The 21,497-nt window shown below is 40.5% G+C and overlaps 1 protein-coding gene across 2 annotated transcripts in view; it reads left to right on the top strand.

The window, feature by feature from the left end:
• nbas (NBAS subunit of NRZ tethering complex) overlaps positions 1-21,497 on the top strand; it is a 292,652-nt gene that overhangs the window by 236,269 nt on the left and 34,886 nt on the right. For both annotated transcript variants that reach the window (XR_011340415.1, XM_069886343.1), the window contains exon 49: positions 6,249-6,388. Coding sequence is in view for 1 of the 2 variants with exons in the window: in XM_069886343.1 (XP_069742444.1) it covers positions 6,249-6,388 (140 nt within the window). In the remaining variant the exon portion in view is untranslated. The remainder of the gene's footprint in view (positions 1-6,248; positions 6,389-21,497) is intronic.

Genomic DNA, 21,497 nt, shown 5'->3' with positions numbered 1-21,497 from the left:
GCTGCTCCAGGACGGCGCCGACAGCTGTGGCAGAGGCATCGATGGAGAGCGCCATATGCAGGTCGGTGTGTGGGTGGACGACCAAGGTAGCCTTTGTGAAGGCATCTTTCATGGTTTCGAATGCGCTGCTGGCCTCTGGAGTCCAGGTGACTGTCTTGTCTTTGGCCACGATGAGGGCGAAGAGCTGCTGCATGATGCGTGCAGTGCCAAAAATGAAGCGGTTATAGAAATTGACCATACCCACGAACTCCTGTAGCCCCTTGAGGTTATCCGTGCGTGGGAAATCCCTGATTGCAGTGACCTTCATAGCGGCAGGTGTGACTCCTTCGGCCGTGACGGTATTGCCCTGGAACTGCATGGACTCTTTCCCGAACTGGCACTTGGCCAGATTGATCATTAGGCCAAACTCGGCCAGTCAGGAGAAGAGGGTGTACAGGTGAGACTTGTGTTGTGCCCGGTCTCTGCTGCCGACAAGGACGTCATCTAGGTAAATGAATACGAAATTCAAATCCCTGCCCACTGTGTCCATAAGGCGCTGGAAGGTCTGGGCAGCGTTCTTGAGCCCGAACGGCATGTGTAGGAACTCAAACGCCGAAAGGGGTGATCGTGCACCAGGTCAACCCTGGAAAATACCCTTGTGCCATGCAAGTTGGCCGTAAAGTCCTGATGTTGCGTTGTTAAGCCATCGATAATCTCCGCAGAGCACCGGCCGCCGGAGGCTTTCAGGACCAGGTGGAGTGGTGAGACCCAAGGACTGTCGGAGCGTTGAATGATCCCCAGCTTCTGCAGATGCACGAACACTTCCTTCGCTATCTGGACGTGTCCAGCGGGAGTCAGCATACCTTAGCGTGGACCGGCAAGCCTTGGGTGCGGATGTAATGAAACACCCCGTGGTGTGATGAGGCAGCAGAGAATTGTAGCTTGAGGAGGGACGGGAACTCATCCAGGATATGCTGAAACTCGACCTTGGGCGAGCTGACCATGGCCATCTGCGGCTGCTGTGTGCAGGAGGCGTTGAGGTGATTGGATTGTAAGTTATGGGCATCTACCAGTCACGTAACTTTAATGTTGACCAGGAGTCCGTGGGCGAGGAGGAAATCGACACTCAGTATGGTGGTTGGAAGGGACGAAATGGTGAACCTCCACGTGAACTTTCGCTGGCCAATCTGGAAGTGGACTGTCTTGTCTCCATCGGTTCGGATCTCCGTTGAATTGGCTGCATGGAGGGGAGGTCCTCGAGGCTGGTTCCGGAACTCGATGGCTGTAGCTGGGATGACGCTGATCTTGGCCCCGGTGTCAACGAGGAAACGTCAGCCGCTGACTGAATCCTGCAGCCTGCAGGAGGCTGTGTTCTTGGCCAGTTGCCACAGCCATTAAGAGCAGCTGGCCTGCTCATTTTCCTGATGACACTTCCGAGCCTTGGCTTCCCAGTGCTGGTGGAAGAAGCAGAGGCCTGAAATGGATGACTTGCTTCTGGCTATGCTCTCTGAGGCCTCTGCAGGGGCCGGGTGTTCCACCACAGTGCTAGAGGAAGGCTTGGCGTGATCATGCCCGTAACTCGTAACCTGCTGGACTGCTGAGCCCTCCAAGAATCTTTCGAGCCATAGCTCCTGAACCTTTTGAGTGACCTTCCTAGAGTCTCCGGGACAGTAAAGGCCGGATGTCTTCAGGCAGATGGTCGAGGAAGATGCACTCGAAGAGTGGGCAGTTGGTGTGATCGCTAATGAGCGCGAGCATCTCGTCCATCAACTCGATTGGAGTTCTGTCCCCTAAGGCGTTGAGGTGCAGCACTGGAGCAGCACACTGGTGCCTGGAGAGGCCGAGGGAGCCAGTGAGCACCCGCTCGATGGTCTTGTACTTACCTTCCACGGGGGGGATGCTGAACGAAGTGCAGCACTCATTTGGCATTGGCTTGATCCAGGGCGACGACCACATGATAAAACTTGGTCGAATCCGATGAAATCTGGTGGAGGTGAAACTGAACCTCTGCATGGCTGAACCAGGTCTCCAGCTCCTGAACCTAGAAGTCAGGAAGCTTGATGGCAATAGCGTTGATCGAAGGATCTTTCATGTTGGTTTCAAAGACGTTTGAACCTGTCGGGGTCACCAATTGTAGCAGCGGCTACACTGCTAACTGAAGGATCGCACAACCAGACGGGTTGAGTTCAGTGAGCAAAAACTGATTTATTGCAGGCAGCCTGGCTGGTCTTATACTCCCAGCCCGGACCTGGCTGAGAACTGCGCTGGGGGACCCACCCAACGTCACCGGGGTGTCACGTGGGTTCCCAAGCGCAGGCTTCTGAGCCCGGTGCCGAGATCGAGAGGAAACCTCCCCGACGGCGCAATTTTGGCCTGCTGCCCCGCCACATGGTTGACAAGCGGGGCCGGTTCGCCTACCTAATGGCATACCGCCACATTTCTATAAATCATTTACTAATTTTAATCCCTTAAGTATGTGAAATTATCTCTAACAATCTTTAATGGAACTTGAGTTCCATAGGGACCTACGAATTAATTTGAAAAAATTTATGGAGGTTTAATTTGTATCTAGAGAAAGAGTTGAATTGAGAAAACGCAGATAACATAGTTGGGATAGGACTTTTGGGATCTGAAATGTAAACTAATAGTTTAAATCTGCATACAAAAAAACCTTATGAGTTACTCCATTTCTGACAATCCCTTGAACCTCAAGAATGTCTCTAAGGGCTATTACCAGAGGTTCTAAAGCTAGATCAAATAGCAAGGGGCTTAAGGGGATATCCTAAACAGTTCCCCTAAACAGCCTAAGTAAGGAGGATTTGTCATTATTAGTAACCACCATAGTTAAGGGGGTAATATAAATCAATTTAATCCATGATCTAAAGCCTTTACAAAAATTAAATCTTAATTTTTCAAATAAATAGTTCCTCTCCACTCTGTCAAAAGTCTTTTCAGCATCTGAAGCAGTGGTTCTCAACCTTTTTCTTCCCACTCACATACCACTTTAAGTAATCCCTATGCCATCGGTACTCTGTGATTAGTAAGGCATTGCTTAAGTTGAGAAGGGAAGGTGAGAATCACTTCTCTAGACCAAATTATTACTGAAATATTTGGCTTGAGAAAAAGTGTCATTGGCCCATTTCCTTTGGAGTTCTGAGACCGTGCACATAATGAGTCAATTAGGTACAATTAAAAGAGTGGTTTTCAAACTTTTTCTTTCCACCCATATACCATCTTAAGCAATGCCTTACTAATCACAGAGCACCTATGGCATAGGGAATACCTAAAGTGGTATGTGAGTGGAAAGAAAAAGGTTGAGAACAACTGATCTAGAGAAAATGCACATTCTGGAATTATATTCAAAGAGGAATAAATAATAATCATAATCTATGGATGTTAAAATGTGAATAGTGCTTTAATAAATCCAGTCTGATCTTTAGATATGACAGAGGGAAGGATATTTTCCAACCAACCAGCCAAAATCTTAGAAAGAACCTTAAAATCTACATTCAGCAAAGAAATTGGCCAATAGCAAGTACATTCAGTCTGATCTTTATCCTTTTCAGTAATCAATTAAATTGACACTTCATGAAAAGTTTCAAATAAAGCCCCAGTAAACAACAGAATTTTCAAATACTTGACCTAGTTGAGGGACAAGTAAATTAGTAAATTATTTTTAAAATTCCACTGTAAAGCCATCAGGACCTGGTGCCTTGCCAGATTAATAAGAAATAGCTTAGGAAACTTCCAACTCTGAAATTGGAGCTTCCAACAAGTTTTGATATTCTAGTGATAGTTTGGAATATTCAATCGTTGCAAGAATCTATCCATTGAAATAGAATTATTAGGAAATTCAGATATGTATGGATATGAATATAATTCCTGAAACACTATTAATTTCAGCATGGTCAAAAGTAAAGTTTCCATCCTTCTTGCCTATCTTTGTAATTTGTCTTTAAATGCCACTGCCTTCAGTTGACTAGCTAACTGCTTACCTGATTTCTCTCCATGTATATAAAATTGAGATTTAAGTTTGTAATTGATTCTCAATAGGGTAATTTAATAATAAATCATTGCTAAGTATGACGTTCTACGCTTTCCTCATAAAGGTCCATACCAGGCATCATAGAATATAATTTGTCAATCTCTTTAATTCTGTTAGCGAGTACTGTCAGTTTACTTAGTCCAGCAGAATAATTATTATTTAAATAATTATTATTTAAATAATTATTTGTCCTCATAAAAATGCTTTAAGTGCATTCCAGACTACCAGATTGGACATTCCTTCAGTAGAGATTGTCTGGAAAAAAAAATCTGATCTTTAATAAAGCTAATAAATTTCTCATTCTGAAGCAGAGTGGAATTGAACCACCATTGTTGATCTTTGGGAGTGACACCAGAGATTTCAACAGAAAGCTTTAAAGGTGCTTGATCAGAAACAACGATTGCATTGTATTCACATTTCTCTATTGAAGGCATCAGTTGCATATCAATTTTTTTTTTAAATCTATTCTAGAGTATTTATGGTATACATGAGAAAAGAAATAAAATTCCTTTTCCTTCGGATGTAAAATCTCCATATATCGACTGAACCATAATCCAACAGGAAAGAGTTAATATAACAAGCTGATTTATTTGGAAGTGTCTGAATGATGGAAAAATTGTCAATCAAAGGATTTAAGCAACAGTTGAAATTTCCACCCATAATCACCACATATTCATTCAAATTAGGTCAAAAATTAAAAACCTTTTGAAAAAATTCAGGACATTCGATATTAGGAGCATATATATTAACTATTATCACCTTCTTATTTCCCAATGAACTAGTAATTATTAAAAGCCTTCCAGCTCCATCAGATATTGTATTAATATCTCAAGACACTGCCTCATATAGATGTCGTCGATGGAGTAAAAAGGCCATCCCTTTTCTTAAAAAAATATTGCTTGGCCTTTTCAACCTTTTCTTGCATCAATGATATGTCTGATATCACTTTGTAATATTTTCCAACTGATTTTTAATTAATGAAGCCATATGAAAATGTGTTTGCCAGAACCTACAGAATTAAATTCTGGTACCAAATGTTCAGATATTGAATCTCCAGAACCAGGTCTCATGAAATAGATCACCAAATTTAAAAAGTGGCTTAAAAACACCTGAATGTTGAGCATCCGTTTGATTTTTTTTTAAGTTTACTGATGATGAGGGTAATTTTGAAATTAACGAATTGAAGCTGGAGTTATCCAGACAACTTCCTTGAATCTACTCCATGATTCATTAAGATCATGGCTCACCCTCAGATTCATGTTAATTTTTATTGATATTCAAATCCTGAACATCTCTGGGGAAAGAATAGATATAAATTCTCACATCTTTTGTAGAACTTATTGTTCTCTGCTGCCTGTTGATGTAATCATCATTTACATCATTGAATTGTTAACAGGTATTTTAATTCTTTTTATTGAGTCAAAGGAGTAGAAACCTTATCATTGGTTAGCATAGCAATTAGTGCAATGCCATTATAGCTGCCTGTAAGGTCTTCGTACATTCTCCCCATGTTTGCATGACATTCTTGCGAGTGCTCCAATTTTCTCCCACTTCTAAAGATTTACAGGGTTAGTCAGTAATCACAGTTGTAATTGGGCAGCACGGGCTTATGGATCAGAAGGGCCTGTTATCGTGCTGTATCTCTAAATTTAAATTTAATTGTCTTTGAATTGTTATTATTCTTAAGTAAAGCCTACAGTGGCGTTGATTGAACTTGTTTGATTGAGTTTTGATTCATAGGTTGAATTGAGTTGTCTGTTGGAAAATTTTTACTTTATTACATGAGCAATGTTATTCTCCAATGAATGGAGATTCCATTTAATATTGTGACTTAGGAAAGGATCAGTTATTATGGCTGTGCGGGAAAAAAAAATCTTTTGTCTTTTTTGTGCTTTGTCTTCTATGTGGACAAATTATATTTTTAACCATTTGGAATTGTGTATTGAGCAAAGTTAATGCCATAGGAGTTGCAGATTGCAATTTCTTTATTTTTCTAAAAAAAATTCAGTTAACTATCACATGGGCTTTTGCAATTTTACTTTATAAAAGTTGTCACCAAAAATAATTTTCATTGGTATGATGTACTGGCATTTTGCCATTGTTGATGCCAGCTATGTTACGTTTGAAGCAAAACAAACAGTAATTTATTTTGAGATGATTATAGTAGTCTCAGAGTGTTGGAGTATGTCATCAACTGATGGTTCTATGATATTATCATTGTCAGGTTGACGTTGGTGACATTGAGAATGAAGAGAAGCGTTTTCAACTCTTTTTGGAATTACTCGAATCGAGTAACCAAGGATCTGAGTTTCAGCATTTGGTTCTGCTTCTTCAGGCTTGGCCACCCATGAGCAGTGAAGGCATGTAAGTACCAGTTTGTGTATCAGCTTGGTGTAGACAAGTTATAATCAGAATCGAATAGAATTTATTTTCATGAAATGTGGTGTTTTCAGCCGTATCATATTGCAAACTCTCATAACCATCTTACAAAGTTACTATCAAAAAAAATGAAAAGAAAAGTGTAAGAAAAATGATGTCTTTGGCAGAGGGGAAGAAGCTGTCCTTGTGCTGTTGAGTGCTTGTCTTTAGACTCCTATACCTTTTCCCCGATGGTAGAAGAGTGAAGAGGGCATGGCCTGGGTAGTGGGTGCTTTCTCAAGACACTGCCTCATATAGATGTCGTCGATGGAGTGAAGTCTGGTGCCTGTGATGTCGCAGGCCGAGTTAACAATCCTCTGGAGTTCATTCGTGTCCTGAGAGTTGAATCCTTCATACAAGAAAGTGATGCGACCAGCCAGTATGCTCTCCACGATACACCTGTCGAAGCTTATGAGAGCCTTCGGTGACATACCAAACCTCCTCAGACACCTCACAAAATATAGCTGCTGGCGAGCCTTCTTTGTGATTGCGTCAACATGGAGGCTCAATGACAGATCCTGGGAGATGATGACACCCAAAATTTAAAGTTCTTGTCCCTCTCCACTACTGAGGACTGGGTTGTACTTCCCTGACTTACTTCAGAAGTCCACAATCGTTTCTTTGGTTTTCTTGACGTTGAGCACAAGGTTGTTGTTGTGGTTGTTATACCATTCAACGAGCCGATCTATCTCCATCCTGTACAGTTCCTCATTGCTGTTTGTGATTCTGCCGACAACTGTGGTGTCATTGGCAAAATTGTAGATAGCATTGGAATTCTGCCTGGCCACACAGTCATGGGTGTATAATGGGTAGAAAAGTGGGCTAAGCATGCATCCTTGGGGTGCACCTGTGTTGAGGAGGAGAGTTGGTTCAATTCATACTGACTGTGGGCTTCCGATGAGAAAGTTAAGGATCCAGTTGCAGAGGGGGGTACAGAAGCTTAGAGTTTGTAGTTTCTTGACAGCACTGAGGGGATAATGGTATTGAAGGCTAAGCTGTAGTCTATGTCAAGCACCCGTATGTGTGAATTGCTGTTTTTGAGGTGATCCAGAGCTGAGTGGACATTCAGTGATATTGCATTATCTGTGGACAATTGTGATAATAGGCGATTTGCAGCAGTTCCAGATCTTTGCTTAGGTACATGTTAATTCTGGCCATGACCAGCCTCTCGAAGCATTTCCTCACAGTAGAAGTTAGTGCTACTGGGCAGTAGTCATTGAGGAAACTCACACTATTCTTGGGTACCGGGATGATTGATGCTCTTTTGAAGCAGCTGGGAACTTCTGACTTCAGCAATGAGAGATTCAAAATGTCCATGACCAGTTGATTGGCGCAGATTTTCAGTACACTGCCAGGTACACCATAAATGGGAAACGCTTTGTGAGGCTTCATCCTTTTGAATGATGCTCTGATGTCGCCCTCAGATACACAGGGTCCTCAGCCTTTTCAGCGATTCTAATGAGTACTATTTTGTTCCTTTTCTCAAAGCGAGTATAGAAGGTGTTCACCTCACCGGGTAATAAACCATCATAGCCATCTATAGTGTTCTCCTTCGCTTTGTAGGCTGTAATGGCCTTGCAATCCCTGCCATAGTTGACACGTATCTGTCTGTCTCTGCTTCCTCCAGAATTGCCACTTTGCTTCAGAGATGGTCTTCTGCAGGTCATACGTGGACTTCTTGTAAAGATTCCGATAACCGGCCTTGAATGCCCTTGTTCTTACCCTCAGCAGGTTGAGAATTCTCTGATTCATCCTGGGCTTCTGGTTGGGGAGCACCTGGTATTTGCGTGTGGGCACACACTCATCCATGCAGGTCTTGATGAATTTGGTGACACTTGTTGCATGTTCGTTCAAGTCTATGGATGAGTTATTGAATATGTTCCAGTCCACAGATTCAAAGCAGTCCTTCAGATGCTTCTCCATCTCCCTTGACCATACTTTCACTGTCTTCACCACTGGTGCTGCAGTCTTCAGTCTCTGATTAAACACCGGGAGCAGAAGAACAGCCAGGTGACCAGACTTACCAAAGTGCGCTTGTGGTATGGCTCAGTAGGCATTCTTCATAGTGGTGTAGTAGTGGTCGAGTGTGTTGGTTCCCCTGGACTCACATGTGACATATTGGTGTTAGTTTGAAGCAAAAGATCCAGGAAGAACAAACAATTCAGGATGTGCTTCATAGAAACGTATTATCAATTCAGCAAAAACACCGAAATATTGGAGGAACTTAGCTGGTTTTTTCAGCATCTAGGATCTTTTTGACAAAAATATATTTTGGTTCTGAGCCCTTCTTCCGAATCAGAATTTATTGTCATGAACAAGTCATGAAACTCGTTGGTTTGCGGCAGCATCACGGTGTAAACATTCATTTTATAACCATCTTACAACATTACTATAAATAAAAAAACATTAAAATAATAGAGCATAAAAATTAAGGCAGTGTCTTTGGTTCATTGATTATTCAGGAATCTGATGGCAGCAGGGAAGAAGGTGTCCTTGTGCTGTTGAGAGCTCGCCTTTCGGCTCCTGTACCTGTTTCCCGTTGGTAGCAGAGTGAAGAGGGCATGGCCTGGGTGGTGGGGGGTCTTTGAGGATAGAGGCTGCTTCTTTAAGACACTGCCTTGTGTCCTCGATGGAGTGAAGTCTGCTGCATGTGATGTCGCAGGCTAAATTAACAACCCTCTGGAGTTTATTGTTGTCCTGAGTGTTGGCGCCTCCATACTAGACAGTGATGCAACTAGCCAGAATGCTCTCCACCATACACCTGTAGAAGTTTGAGAGTTTTCCATGACATACTAAATTTCCTCAGCCACCTCACAAACTGTAGCCGCTGGTGAGCCTTCCTTGTGATGACATCAATGTGGAGGCTCAAGAACAGATCCTCGGAGATGTTGACACCCAAGAAATTGAAGTTCTTGACCTCTCCACTACTGAACCCATGATGAGGAATGGGTCATGTTCCTCTGACTTCCTCCTAAAGTCCACAATCACCTCCTTGGTTTTGCTGATGTTGAGTGCAAGGCTGCACCATTCAATGAGCTGATCTACCTCCCTCCTGTACGCTTCCTCATTGCGGTTTGTGATTCTTCAAGGAAAATTCAGAATAAAAAGGAGCAGGCTATAACAGAAAGTCTCAGAATAGCAGGATATAACAGGAAAATATAACCAGTTTGAGAGGATCTCCTTTTTTCTTATGAAAATTGAACTTAAGATGAGGATACTGTTCAGCTTCTTGAATTTATTTCATCATTCATTTAGATCATGGCTGTCTCGTAGTTCTCGTTCCATCTGTCCACTTCTTTGACCAACCTCCCCCAGTGACCCATGAAACCCACAGTCCTCCCAGGCTCTGAATTATTTCAATTGAACTGTTTCCTTCCCCTGATACCACTCTCTGCTGACTTCCTCCTAAACTCTATTTTTGCTCCCTGCCCCCTATTTTTTGACCCCTGACCCCCTCCCCACCTTTTCACTCTATTCATATCTGGATTTATTTACCGATGTTCCCAGTTACTGTCTCCCAGATACCCACTTGGCTTTATTTGCATAGTTCCCTGCCCTTTGCCCTGTTGTCCATGGCATTTCTGGTCCTATTTGCAGCTACATTCTGCCATACATGCCTATTGCATTGCGAGCCACATTTTGAGGGTACACCAGTGCCTATTTCCCATAGTTGTCTGCCTGGATATCCTATCCCAGTTCCTACCATGCTCAGTAATACTTCATTTACATGCTTCATTCCCTACCCTATCATGGTCTGTCAATACAACTGGCAGATAATGGGACCAGTTGTATTGACTCATACAGTCAAAAGGACCCATTGTTGGCTTGCATGCAAAACACCGGTATGTGTTTACTGAGTTGGTAAGGAAGCTACACTGTGCAGGTCAGATTGTGGCAAGTGTACTATTTGCAAAAATGATTTTTTTTTAAATTTTATTACTTGAGCAATTAAGTTATTCTTTTCCTACAGATAGCTGTTGCATGTAAATGACGGTAACTTGAGCGATAGGAGAGATTTTGAAGATATCAACTGGGAATAGAGCTCAAATTTCAAAAAGCATCCACTGGTTCACATATAATTGAATTGTGTTTGTGGAGCTTGCATATAAATTTTGTTAAACTAACAATGATTGCTTTTGAGGTAGGATACATTCGGTGCCTCATAGATATTTGATGCTTCACTGCACTTAAAGTGCCATGAAGATTTTTATTCAGATTTCACATTCAAAAATTTATACGTCAATTGATAGACTTTGTAGCCAAAATTTTAAAATAAAACAAAATTGAAACAAATCAAGTGTTTCTAAGGAAATTCACATTACTTCAAATGAGATGTATTCAATTAAGCAAAAACAACTTGCATTTCGCAATGGGGGAAGCTCAGTTGCGCAGCAAGTAGGCTTGCTGTCTCTGCCAATTCAGAGACCTGGGTTGGATCTTGACCAGCCATACTCTGACAGAAATTTGCATGTGCACCCTTTGACCGCATATGTTTTCCCTGGGTACTCTGGTATCCTCTGATAAACCACTGGGAGGGAATGGGAATTCAGGTCAGAATTATCTAAATGAGTGCATGATCTTGGTTGAGGACTTAGTGGACCAAGGGGCCGATTCCTGTGCTGTATGAATAAGTCTAAGCCTTAATAAAACACCTATTATACTTTGCAAGCAATTGTGACCTGAACTTTATGTTTGCTTTGTTGTTTATCAAATTACAAAAAAAAATTTAACAAACACCATCAAGTTCTAAATGACAATTAAATGTACACAATCATGATTAAATGCACAATTAGTGAAGGCCAGTTAGTAAATTAATTTGTCATGTTGCGAATGTTACCGGTAGGAGAGTCAGGGTGGAACTGTTGGGAATATGAGATGGAATAGGTTACTGGAAAATATTATGGATTACTTTTTTTTTTCACACCATAAATCACGTTAGCCATGATATACACTTTTTCTTTTTCACACATTTACAGTGACTTTTTCTCCCCCCCCCCCTCCTCCCAAGCCACCCCCCCACCCCCCCCCCTCATCCATTTTAGGTATACAATCTAGGTTGTATTAAGCCAGTCAGACAATGTTGTCATTCAACAAAAATACACCAGAAATTCTACTGAGTCCATTCTTCTCTTCTCCTTCCATCAACTTAGGTAATGTTTGTTCCCGGTAGGTTAATATTATGGATTACTTTAAGGGCTGGCGTATTGTAGATGGACTAAATTAGCTCCTGTGTCATAAGGAAATGTTTAGCAAAGCTTTTTAATCAGTTTTCCATTTACAAAGGAATTACTTTCGAATAAATAATGCCTTTGTCAACCTCAGTCTGTCGAAATGTTTCTTCCCCCAGTGAAATACTCATAGTTGCAGTGTATCATCTTGATTAACTTTTGGAAGCAACAGATTTTTATTTTCCCCAAAGCTGTTCATGTTACTGAAAAGATTTCCTGCTACCCATGTTTGGTATTCCTAACCACTGCAGTCTTGAGTATATATGTTGGTGATTGTTGTGCATTTATAATGATTGTGTACGTTTAATTGTCACTTAGAACTTAATGGTGTTTGTTCAATTGCTTTTTTTGTCATTTGAAAACCAACAAAGCAAAAATAAAAGTTCAGGTCACATCTGCTTCAAAATGTAATAGATGTTTTATTAATGCTTAGACTTATTTATGCAGGACAGGAACGAGCCCTTTGGTCCACCAAGTCCTCAACCATGATCAAGCACTCATTTACATCATTCTAATCTTGATTCTCATTCCCTCCCAGTGTGTACCATTCACTGACATAATAATATACCAACACACATATTTAAGTTATGGAAGGAAGCAGAGCACACTGAAGAAACCAAGACAGTTTCTGGGAGAATGTGGAATAGATAGTCAGCATTGATTTGGGGCTGTATGTCATGATTGCATTGACATGGAGGCCCCAGGACAGATCCTCAGAGATGTTGATACCCTGGAATTTGCAATTCTTGTCATTCTCCACTGCTGATCCCTCAATGAGAACTGGTTTGTGTTCTCCAGATTACCTCCTGAAGTCTACAGTCAGCTCCTTGGTTTTTACTAACATTGAGTGGAAGTTTGTTCTTGTGATACCACTCAACTAGCTGATCGATCTTCCTCCTTTACACTTCCTCATTGCCATCTGCCAATGATCGTGGTTTTGTCGGGAAATTTATTTGTAGATGGCATTTGAATTGTGCCTAACCACCTAGTTATGAGTGTAGAGGGGGCTAAGCAAGCATTCTTGTGATGCATCAGTGAGGAGGAGACATTGTTTCCAATTTGTATCAGCTGTGGTCTTCTGATGAGTAAGTCAAGGATCTAGTTGCAGAGAGAGGTGCAGAACCCTAGGGTTTGGAGCTTGTTAACTAACCCTGAGAGAACGTTAGTTTTGAAGGCTGAGACATCGTTGATGAAGAGTAGCCAGATGCATGTGTTGCTGTTTTCTAGGTGATCCAGTGCTGAGTGGAGAGCCAGTGATATTGCTGTGGAATGATTGTGATTGAACTATCAAAGGGAAGCAAGGAATACCCAATTGATGAATACCCAGTTTTCATTGGGTGCTTCAAATAACTGACAATATGAAGGAGGATTTTCTGTAAATGGTTAATTTTTTTTTAATCTTCAAATCAGAGGAAATCTGACTTTGGATATTAAGTGTCAAATGTCAAAAATAATGAGAAAGAGTTATAATTTGATGAGGATCTGGTAAGAACAAAGGGTGAACAACTGAATTTAAAACACAGGAAGTTAAAAGAATCAATCGTGAGGTGACGAGGAAGAAAACAATATTATTATATTACACTTAATAATAAGTGTATTATAGGGTGACATAGTGATTACCGCAATGCTATCACAACACCAGAGACCCAGGTTCAAATCCAATGCTGGCTGTAAGGAGTTTGTACATTTGTCTCGTCTCTGCATGGATTTCCTCCAGGTGCTCCAGTTTCCTCCCTCCCTTCAAAATGAGCTGGGGTTGTTGATTAATTCGGGTATTTGGGCGGCACGGGCTCGTGGGCCAGCTGTTACCATGCTGTAAGTTTAAATTAAATGTGGGTCGTAGAGACCTCATCCATTGGAAGCAAAATTAGATGAATAACAATCCAGAGAGGCACCAACTGCAAGAAAGGGAGTAAATAAGTTGCCGTGAGTGTGCAAGTTGAAAGAGGTTAAGAAAAGGCATGCTTCACTCACCTCACTGACAAAATTTACAATCTCACACAAGAAAACAGAAAATGCAAACGAAATGAAGAATTATAGAAAAGATTTGTGATATCCTACTAAGATAATGCAGTAGCCATTTAATGTAAAAAGAATTATCATTGTGAGTGGAGCAAAACAAGGACAATGCTGTCTGTGATGAGCCTTATGCACAGTAACCAGCTACCACTCTGAAGTTGGGAGAACTGATATGAATAGTTTCCAAGTAACTGAGCTCCAAATCTCAGCATCTTTTGTGTGTCTACTTAAAATGAATTGATTCATTTACTTTTGTACAACTCCGTGCTTATTTTGTTTTCACAATGTAATAGGATGAACTGTTTTCTAAATAATTTGAGTTTCAAGTGGTATTATTCCTATGAAGGAAAAAGATTACATAGCAAAAAGAATTTAAAAAAACAAAGTATAACTATTACCTATGATATAGCTAGATTTCTAATCAATATTGTTTATATAAAAATTAGTTACTGTAGATTTACTTACTGGAGTCAGCAGTTCCAACTGCAACCATCAGCTTATGATTATTAAAACTTCAGTAAAGCTCATACATCAGTGCACACGCTGCTGAATATGCAATTCCAAAACTTGCTGAGTGACCGATGGCACCATTGGTCACCATGCTCCATAGATGGACGACCCATTGAGTGCAGAGGTAGGATCTGAGACCATATAGATTTCCACAGCAATTCCTTTCCTGCACAATTTTTTTTTTTAATTCTGTTTTTAAGTATTTTTATTGAAGTTTAACCATCGCCTTCCCAAGATCGTGTTATATGGCGAGCTCTCCACTGGCCACCGTGACAGAGGTGCACCAAAGAAAAGGTACAAGGACTGCCTAAAGAAATCTCTTGGTGCCTGCCACATTGACCACCGCCAGTGGGCTGATAACGCCTCAAACCGTGCATCTTGGCGCCTCACAGTTTGGCGGGCAGCAACCTCCTTTGAAGAAGACCGCAGAGCCCACCTCACTGACAAAAGGCAAAGGAGGAAAAACCCAACACCCAACCCCAACCAACCAATTTTCCCCTGCAACCGCTGCAACCGTGTCTGCCTGTTCCGCATCGGACTTGTCAGCCACAAACGAGCCTGCAGCTGACGTGGACTTTTTACCCCCTCCATAAATCTTCGTCCGCGAAGCAAAGCCAAAGAAGAAAGAAGAATTTTTTAATATATTTTAGTAGTAGATTTCAAATATCGATTAAAACATTTGAAATATTTGACAACTTTTGCAGATGATATAGCTATACTCCAGCTGGGAGTATAGCTCCAGGAAGGGGACATCCATTTGGGTACCAGGGCAATTAGTGATACATCTGGATGTAGAGTGTTTGTTTATTTCAGATTGCTGCCACTTCATGCCATTTTCTCCCAAATACTCTTGCTTTTATTCTGCTGTGCCTTTTACTTCCTTGCTCAGCTATTCTTGAGTCCTTTTGTTCCGCTTTTATTTTCTTTTAATTACCTCACCAAGACTGTCTTCATACATCGTTCACTGGTTTTCAATTTGTTGGAACTTTTCAGAAATATTTGGTCATTCAGTCCTTATCTCTTTTTTGTTTTATATGGTTCAATTTAATAGTTATCTCCAAGCTTCCAGTTGCAATTAAATGTTAAGCCTCTTTTTCTTTACTGACATATTATGTTTTATATAGGAAGTTAAGAATTTTATTTTTATATGACTCAGACGAGAAAAGCAATCCTTTTGAGTAAAACTTTAAAACAACTACTTAAATCTTGCCAGTCTTGACAGACCCTCTTTCTTACCCACTTCTTCCAGTCTTCAGGAGTTTGGCTCACCACATTGCATTCTCTAAGTTCACCCTACAGTTAAGCCACTATCATAAATAACTCGTACGTTCCTTCTCCAAATTTGAAAACTTGAGATATCCACCCTACGCCAGTGCAATTATATTTTCTCTTCAATTGCTGCGAACCTCAAGCATTCAATTTTTCTTTCATTAATCCCTCCCTCCCCTCTACCTATTTAAACAAATTCAGAGATTGCTCTCCATAATGCAGTTATCTCCAAGCACATGAATACAAGTATTCATTAGTGATACTTGTATTCATGAACACTTGGAAATAAAAGCATCATCGAGTTTATATAGTTACTTCAGCCTCTCACTTATTTTCCAATGATTCAAATGCCAAATCCCTTCTATTTCAATCCCAAAGAGAAAAAATCAATTATTATATCTTTTTTCAGTTCTGTGCAGTTTATTACAACTAATAATATTATCAATTGATTACGCATACATTAAGTACCCAACCAGATATTTCAGAAATATAAGCAGATGTTTCTACCATCTCCTGAAAATCTGATAAATAGCTCGTGAATCAGTCCTTGTTACTTACCAGATACCCTGTTGTTGTGTTTGGAAAAGTATCAGGTTTAATGGGTTCACAGAGACGAGTCTTGACACAAATGTTGTACTCACAAGTAACTTTAATGAACACATAGGAGACAAACCAGGGAGAATGTCAAACTATGCTCAATCGCTCCACCTCTAAACAACTGTATAGATATTCACATCGAAACCAGGTTGGGTTCCAATGCCAGTGACCGCCTATACATGTACACACTCGACAGACAGGGACTTTCACATACACTCCCAGTTCCCAGCACCAATGGCAAGTACTGATCTATTGCAGTACTGTGACTTAGCTTAAGTGTAGTTTATACCTTACCTGCAACACTTCCAACAATATCCACAGTAGCAACCTGGTGTGGGACGATGTCCAGGGCTTGGACCACGAGGCAGAGAACAAGAATGTGCTATGCATTGATGCTGTATACAGTTCTAGCCAATAATGGCCTGAGATAATTTAAAAGCCAATGGCAAGATGTGCATTAATGGATGACCAGAGTCCAACCTTGATTGACAGATGATGCAACTTCCAAATAAGTTTTAGACAGAAAAGGCACATGACCACCCACAATCCACAATATTCAGATAGGCAGAGAGGCCACATGTTTCTCCAAAATCCACATATCACACCTGTTCACTGTCTCTGAGCAAGGACTATCATCATGTATTCTATGGCTTTCTTTATCTAATTCATCACTGTCTCAGTGTTGATAAGGCAGACCTAGCTGGCCAGTTTTATTCGTGAGTCCACAGACATGGAATGGAGTCAGCTCCTATGGTACCCAGTCTTAATTTTGTAACATAAGCTGTGACTACCCTTAGTTTGCGGCATATCTAATTACACCTTTCTACTTGTCAGAGTGTTGTGATGCCGTTTTTAATTTGATGTTGAGATACAGCACAGTATCAGGTGCTTACGGCCCACGAGCATGCTCCTGCCCAAATATACCCATGTGATCAATTAACATACTAATACCGTACATCTTTGGAATTTTGGAGGAAACCAGAGCTCCTGGAGGAAACCCATGCAGGCACAGAATGAATGTACAGACTCCTTGCAGACAGCAGTGGATTTGACCTGGGGTTACTTTTTAGTGCTAACCTATCGTTAAAAGGTAACCACAAAGAATGTTTGGTTGGTCTTGTCAGGAACTGTTGAAATTATTATCAAGGGAAAGTGTCCCAGTGAATATAATTTAGATTACAACCATAAGCAGGCTGAGTGAAGTACTTGTCTGCACGTTAATTTGGGTAGCACGGCACATAGCTGTTAACGCAGCATGTTACAGCGCCAGCGATCTGGACTGAGGTTCGAATCTGGCACTGTCTGTAAAGAATTTGTACATTCTCCCAGTGTCTGCGTTAGTTTCCTACCACCATCAAAACGTACTAGGGTGTAGGTTGATTCGATGTAATTGGGCAGCACCGGCTTTCGGGTCAAAAGGGCCTGTTACTTTGCTGTATGTCTAAAAAAAATTTTAATTAACTAACATGGTAAAGCAGCGGTTTTACCTAAAAACTGATTCCTTCTGTTGTTATTTATAAGAAGCATGATCTAAATGCATGATTAACTAGGAAGTGGACTAAGGATCAACTGGAGAAATGGGTCAAGAAATAGCAGATAGAATTTAAATCTTATAAATATAATATATATTGGCAAGTCAAACCCAGACATCTGAGGATAAAGGTAGATTGTTCCTTGACAGTAATAACACAAGTAGAGTGATGAAGAAGACTCATGACACGCTTCAACAGTCAGTGCATTGAGTATAGTAGTTGAAATGCCATGTTACTAATGTAGAAGATATTAGAAAAGCTATATTTGGAATATTGTCTGCTGTTTTGGTTAACCAATTAAAAGAAAGATGTTTTTAAGTTAAAAGTAGTGTAGAAAAGATTCACAAGGATATTGCCAGCTCTCAAGAGAGAACTAGGAATACCACTGAATAGTTCCTTGAAAAATTGACTCAAGTAGACAAGATATTGAGTATAAAAGTCGGGACCTCATGATACAGCCGTACAAGGCATTTGTAAGACCACGTTATGAATAGTTGTGGACACTCAGCTATAGGAAAGATGTTAATCAGTTAGCAGAGATTTTCCAGGACTGGAGGGCTTGAGTTATTAAGAGAGGTTGGATTGGTTTGGTATTTTCTCTAAAACGTTGGTGACTGAGGGGTGACCTTAAAGAGGTTTCTAAAATCAAGGAGCATGGGTAAAATGAATACTTGAACTACACCAGTGGTTCTCAACCTTTTTCTTTCCATTCACTTACCACTTTAAGTAATCCCTATACCATAAGTGCTGTGATTAGTAAAGGATTGCTTAAGGTAGTATGTGAGTGGGAAGGAAAGGTTGAGAATAATTGCTCTAGACCCCATTGTTACTGAAGTATTTTGCTTTGAGAAATATTGTTATTGGCCCATTTCCTTTGGACTTATAAAACCGTGCACATAACAAGACAATTAGATATGATTAAAACTGGTTTTCAAACTTTTTCTTTCCACTTACATGCCACCTTAAGCAATCCCTTACTAATCACAGAACACTTATGGCATAGGGAATATTTAAATTGGTATGTGAGTGGAAAGAAAAAGGTTGAGAACCACTGAAGTTGAGTGTGTAGGTTTAAAGTATGAGAGTTTATCATCATATACACAAGTACAATGTGCAGATACACTGAAATTCTTGCTTGTCAAAATCACATTTATCATCATGAACAGGTCATGAAACTCAGTGTTTTGCAGCAGCGTCATAGAGTAAACATGTATGGACTTGAAGGGCCGACATGGCCTGTTTCCGTGCTATAAACGGTTATATGGTTATATGGTTAAAAGTAAGGCAGTGTCTTTGGTTCATTGATTATTCAGCTCCATGGAGATCTAAGATGTATCAAAAATTGTACAAATTTTTAAAAATCACAATATGCATGAGACAAAAAAACAGATATTAATATCAAAGAAAAAATATTCACAGTTGCAATGTACAAAAAAAAGTGATATTTTCAATAGTACAGACAGATCTTTTAGTGTTCCCAGAATAGTTTAGGGTAAGGGTTAGTGTCATACAGAAAGGTTCAAGAATTTTGGGGAAATTTCTGTTCTTGAACTGAAGGGTGCTAGACTTCGAGCCTGAAGGTAGCAGTAAGAAGAGATTGTGACCAGAGTGATGGGGTTCCTTTCATTGCCTTCTTGAGGCAACAGTTCACATGAATATCTTCAGTGGATGTGTTAGCCTTAGGTGGGTTTGTCACTTTCTGCAGCCTTCTGCATTCCTGAGCACTTGAGTTTACACACCAGGGTGTGAACCAAGCAATCAATATAATTGCCACAGTACTCCTGTTGAAGTACAACATAGTATTGAAAAGATTTAAAACATAGTATTCAACAACATGCCATGACTTCTTAGAAAGTAGAGGTATTGTTGTACCTTCTTCACAATTGTCTCGCTCCACGAAAAGTCCTCTCACATATGGACTCCCAAGAACCTGATTGTACTAACCCGCTCCATCACCAATAAAAACAGATGTCCATCAATCTTCTCTTCCTCAAATCCAAAATAAAAATCCTTGATATTGTTGACATTGAGAGCAAGGTTGTTGTTCTGACACCACTCAACCCGATTTTCGATCTCCATCGGATAATTTTGACTCATTGTTTGGTTAAGAATTGTGGCGTCATCAACAAATTTATAGTTGTGTTGAAGCTAAAATTGGTTACACAATTGAGTTTAGAGGAATAGAGCAAGGAACTAAGCACACAGCCTTGAAGTGCCTATGTTGATGGTCAGCGAGGAGGAGTTGATATTTCCAGATTGCACTGATTGGGAAGTAGAGGATCCATTTGCAAAGAGTGAAATAGAGGAAGAGATCCCTAAGTTTGATTATTTGTTTTGCTGGTAGAATAGTGCAAATTGCCAAGTTGTAGTTAATTAAGAACAGCCTGATGTAAGTGTTCTTGTAATCCAGGGCTAGAGAGATGGCCTCCACTGTTGAACTGTTGTAACAGTAGGTGAATTGAAGTGAGTCCAGGTCCATCCTAAGACGGGAGTTGATTTACTCCATAATTAACCTCTCAAAGCACTTCATCTTAGTGGATGTAAGTGCCTTCAGCTGGTAGTCATGGAGGGACGTCAACTTGATCTTCTTGAACGTCAACTTGATCTTTTTGAACAAGATTTAGACAAGAAGAGGAGAGGGGGAACCTTTTCACTCAGAGCTTTGTCCATTTCCAGAATGAATTGTCAGCTGAAACTATAGAGATGGATACAATTACAAAAGACATTTGAAATGAAATGCAAGCAAATGGGACTACCTTAGAATGCCAACAGATAACTTAGCCTATGCATATAGAATCTAAATTTTCCAGATACTTGATTTAATGGAAAGTACAAATACAAAATTTTAATGCAATTACAAAATTGGGTCATTATTTGCAACAGCACAGTAACTGGCCCTTTCAGCCCACAAGCCCATGTTGCCCAATTACTTCCAATTGACCTGCACTCTGGATACGTTTTGAATGGTGGCAGGAAACCGGAGCACCCCGAGGAACCCCACACAGACATGGTGAGTACATACAAACTTAGAGTGCCAGATTTGAACCCCATTCACTGGTGCTATAACAGTGTTGTGCTAACCATTACGCAAACTGTGCTGCCTTACTACGCTAACCGTGCCACCTAGGTCGGCATGTACAAATTGGACGAGTTATAAAGAGAGGCTGGATGGCTGGCACTTTTAAATGATCATAGTGTTTTCTTTTCCCAGGTAGGGCACAGATTTCAGATGCAAGGGAAAAGATTTAAAAGAGATTGAAGAGACCTTTTTCCACACAGTCTGTGGAACAAGTTCCCAGAGAAAGTAGTCGAGGCACATCTAGTTGCAACATTCAAAAGACATTTAAACAGGTATAAGGATGAGAAAGATTTATAAGGATATGGGCCAAACACTGAAATGGAATTAACTTAGGTAGACAACTTTGTTGACATGAACAAGTTGGGCTAAAGATTCTGTGCTAACACTGACTCCATAAAAGAGGTTTTCTTTCTGGTTCCATTTGCATTACCTTTGGTTATTTTACATTTTGATAAACTGGTGCAAATCATTGCCCATCAATTTAAATATATCTGTCTTGAAAACAAGTAATTTTTTTCAGAACACAAAGTAATTCCACAATTTTATTTTTCTCTTAAGATCTGCATTCTTAATGAGATTTTTGCTTTGAGGATCCAGTGCATTCCCCCCCCCCCACCCCCCCCCCCCCCCCCCCCAGCACTGTGTGGATTTGTAATCAACACTTTTCATGGATCTCCCTTTTGGTTGCACAGAATTGATCTCCTTTCTACTTCAGGTAATACCAAGATTAACTGGTAGCAAAATGAATCTGATTAAATGGAGCATGATCATTTCAGGAACAAAAGTAAACTTGGATTATCCAAATTAGCTACAAATTAACT

This window comes from Narcine bancroftii, chromosome 6, assembly GCF_036971445.1.
Source record: "Narcine bancroftii isolate sNarBan1 chromosome 6, sNarBan1.hap1, whole genome shotgun sequence".
Taxonomy (NCBI): Eukaryota; Metazoa; Chordata; class Chondrichthyes; order Torpediniformes; family Narcinidae; genus Narcine; species Narcine bancroftii.
This window is presented reverse-complemented; position numbering and strand designations above follow the sequence as displayed.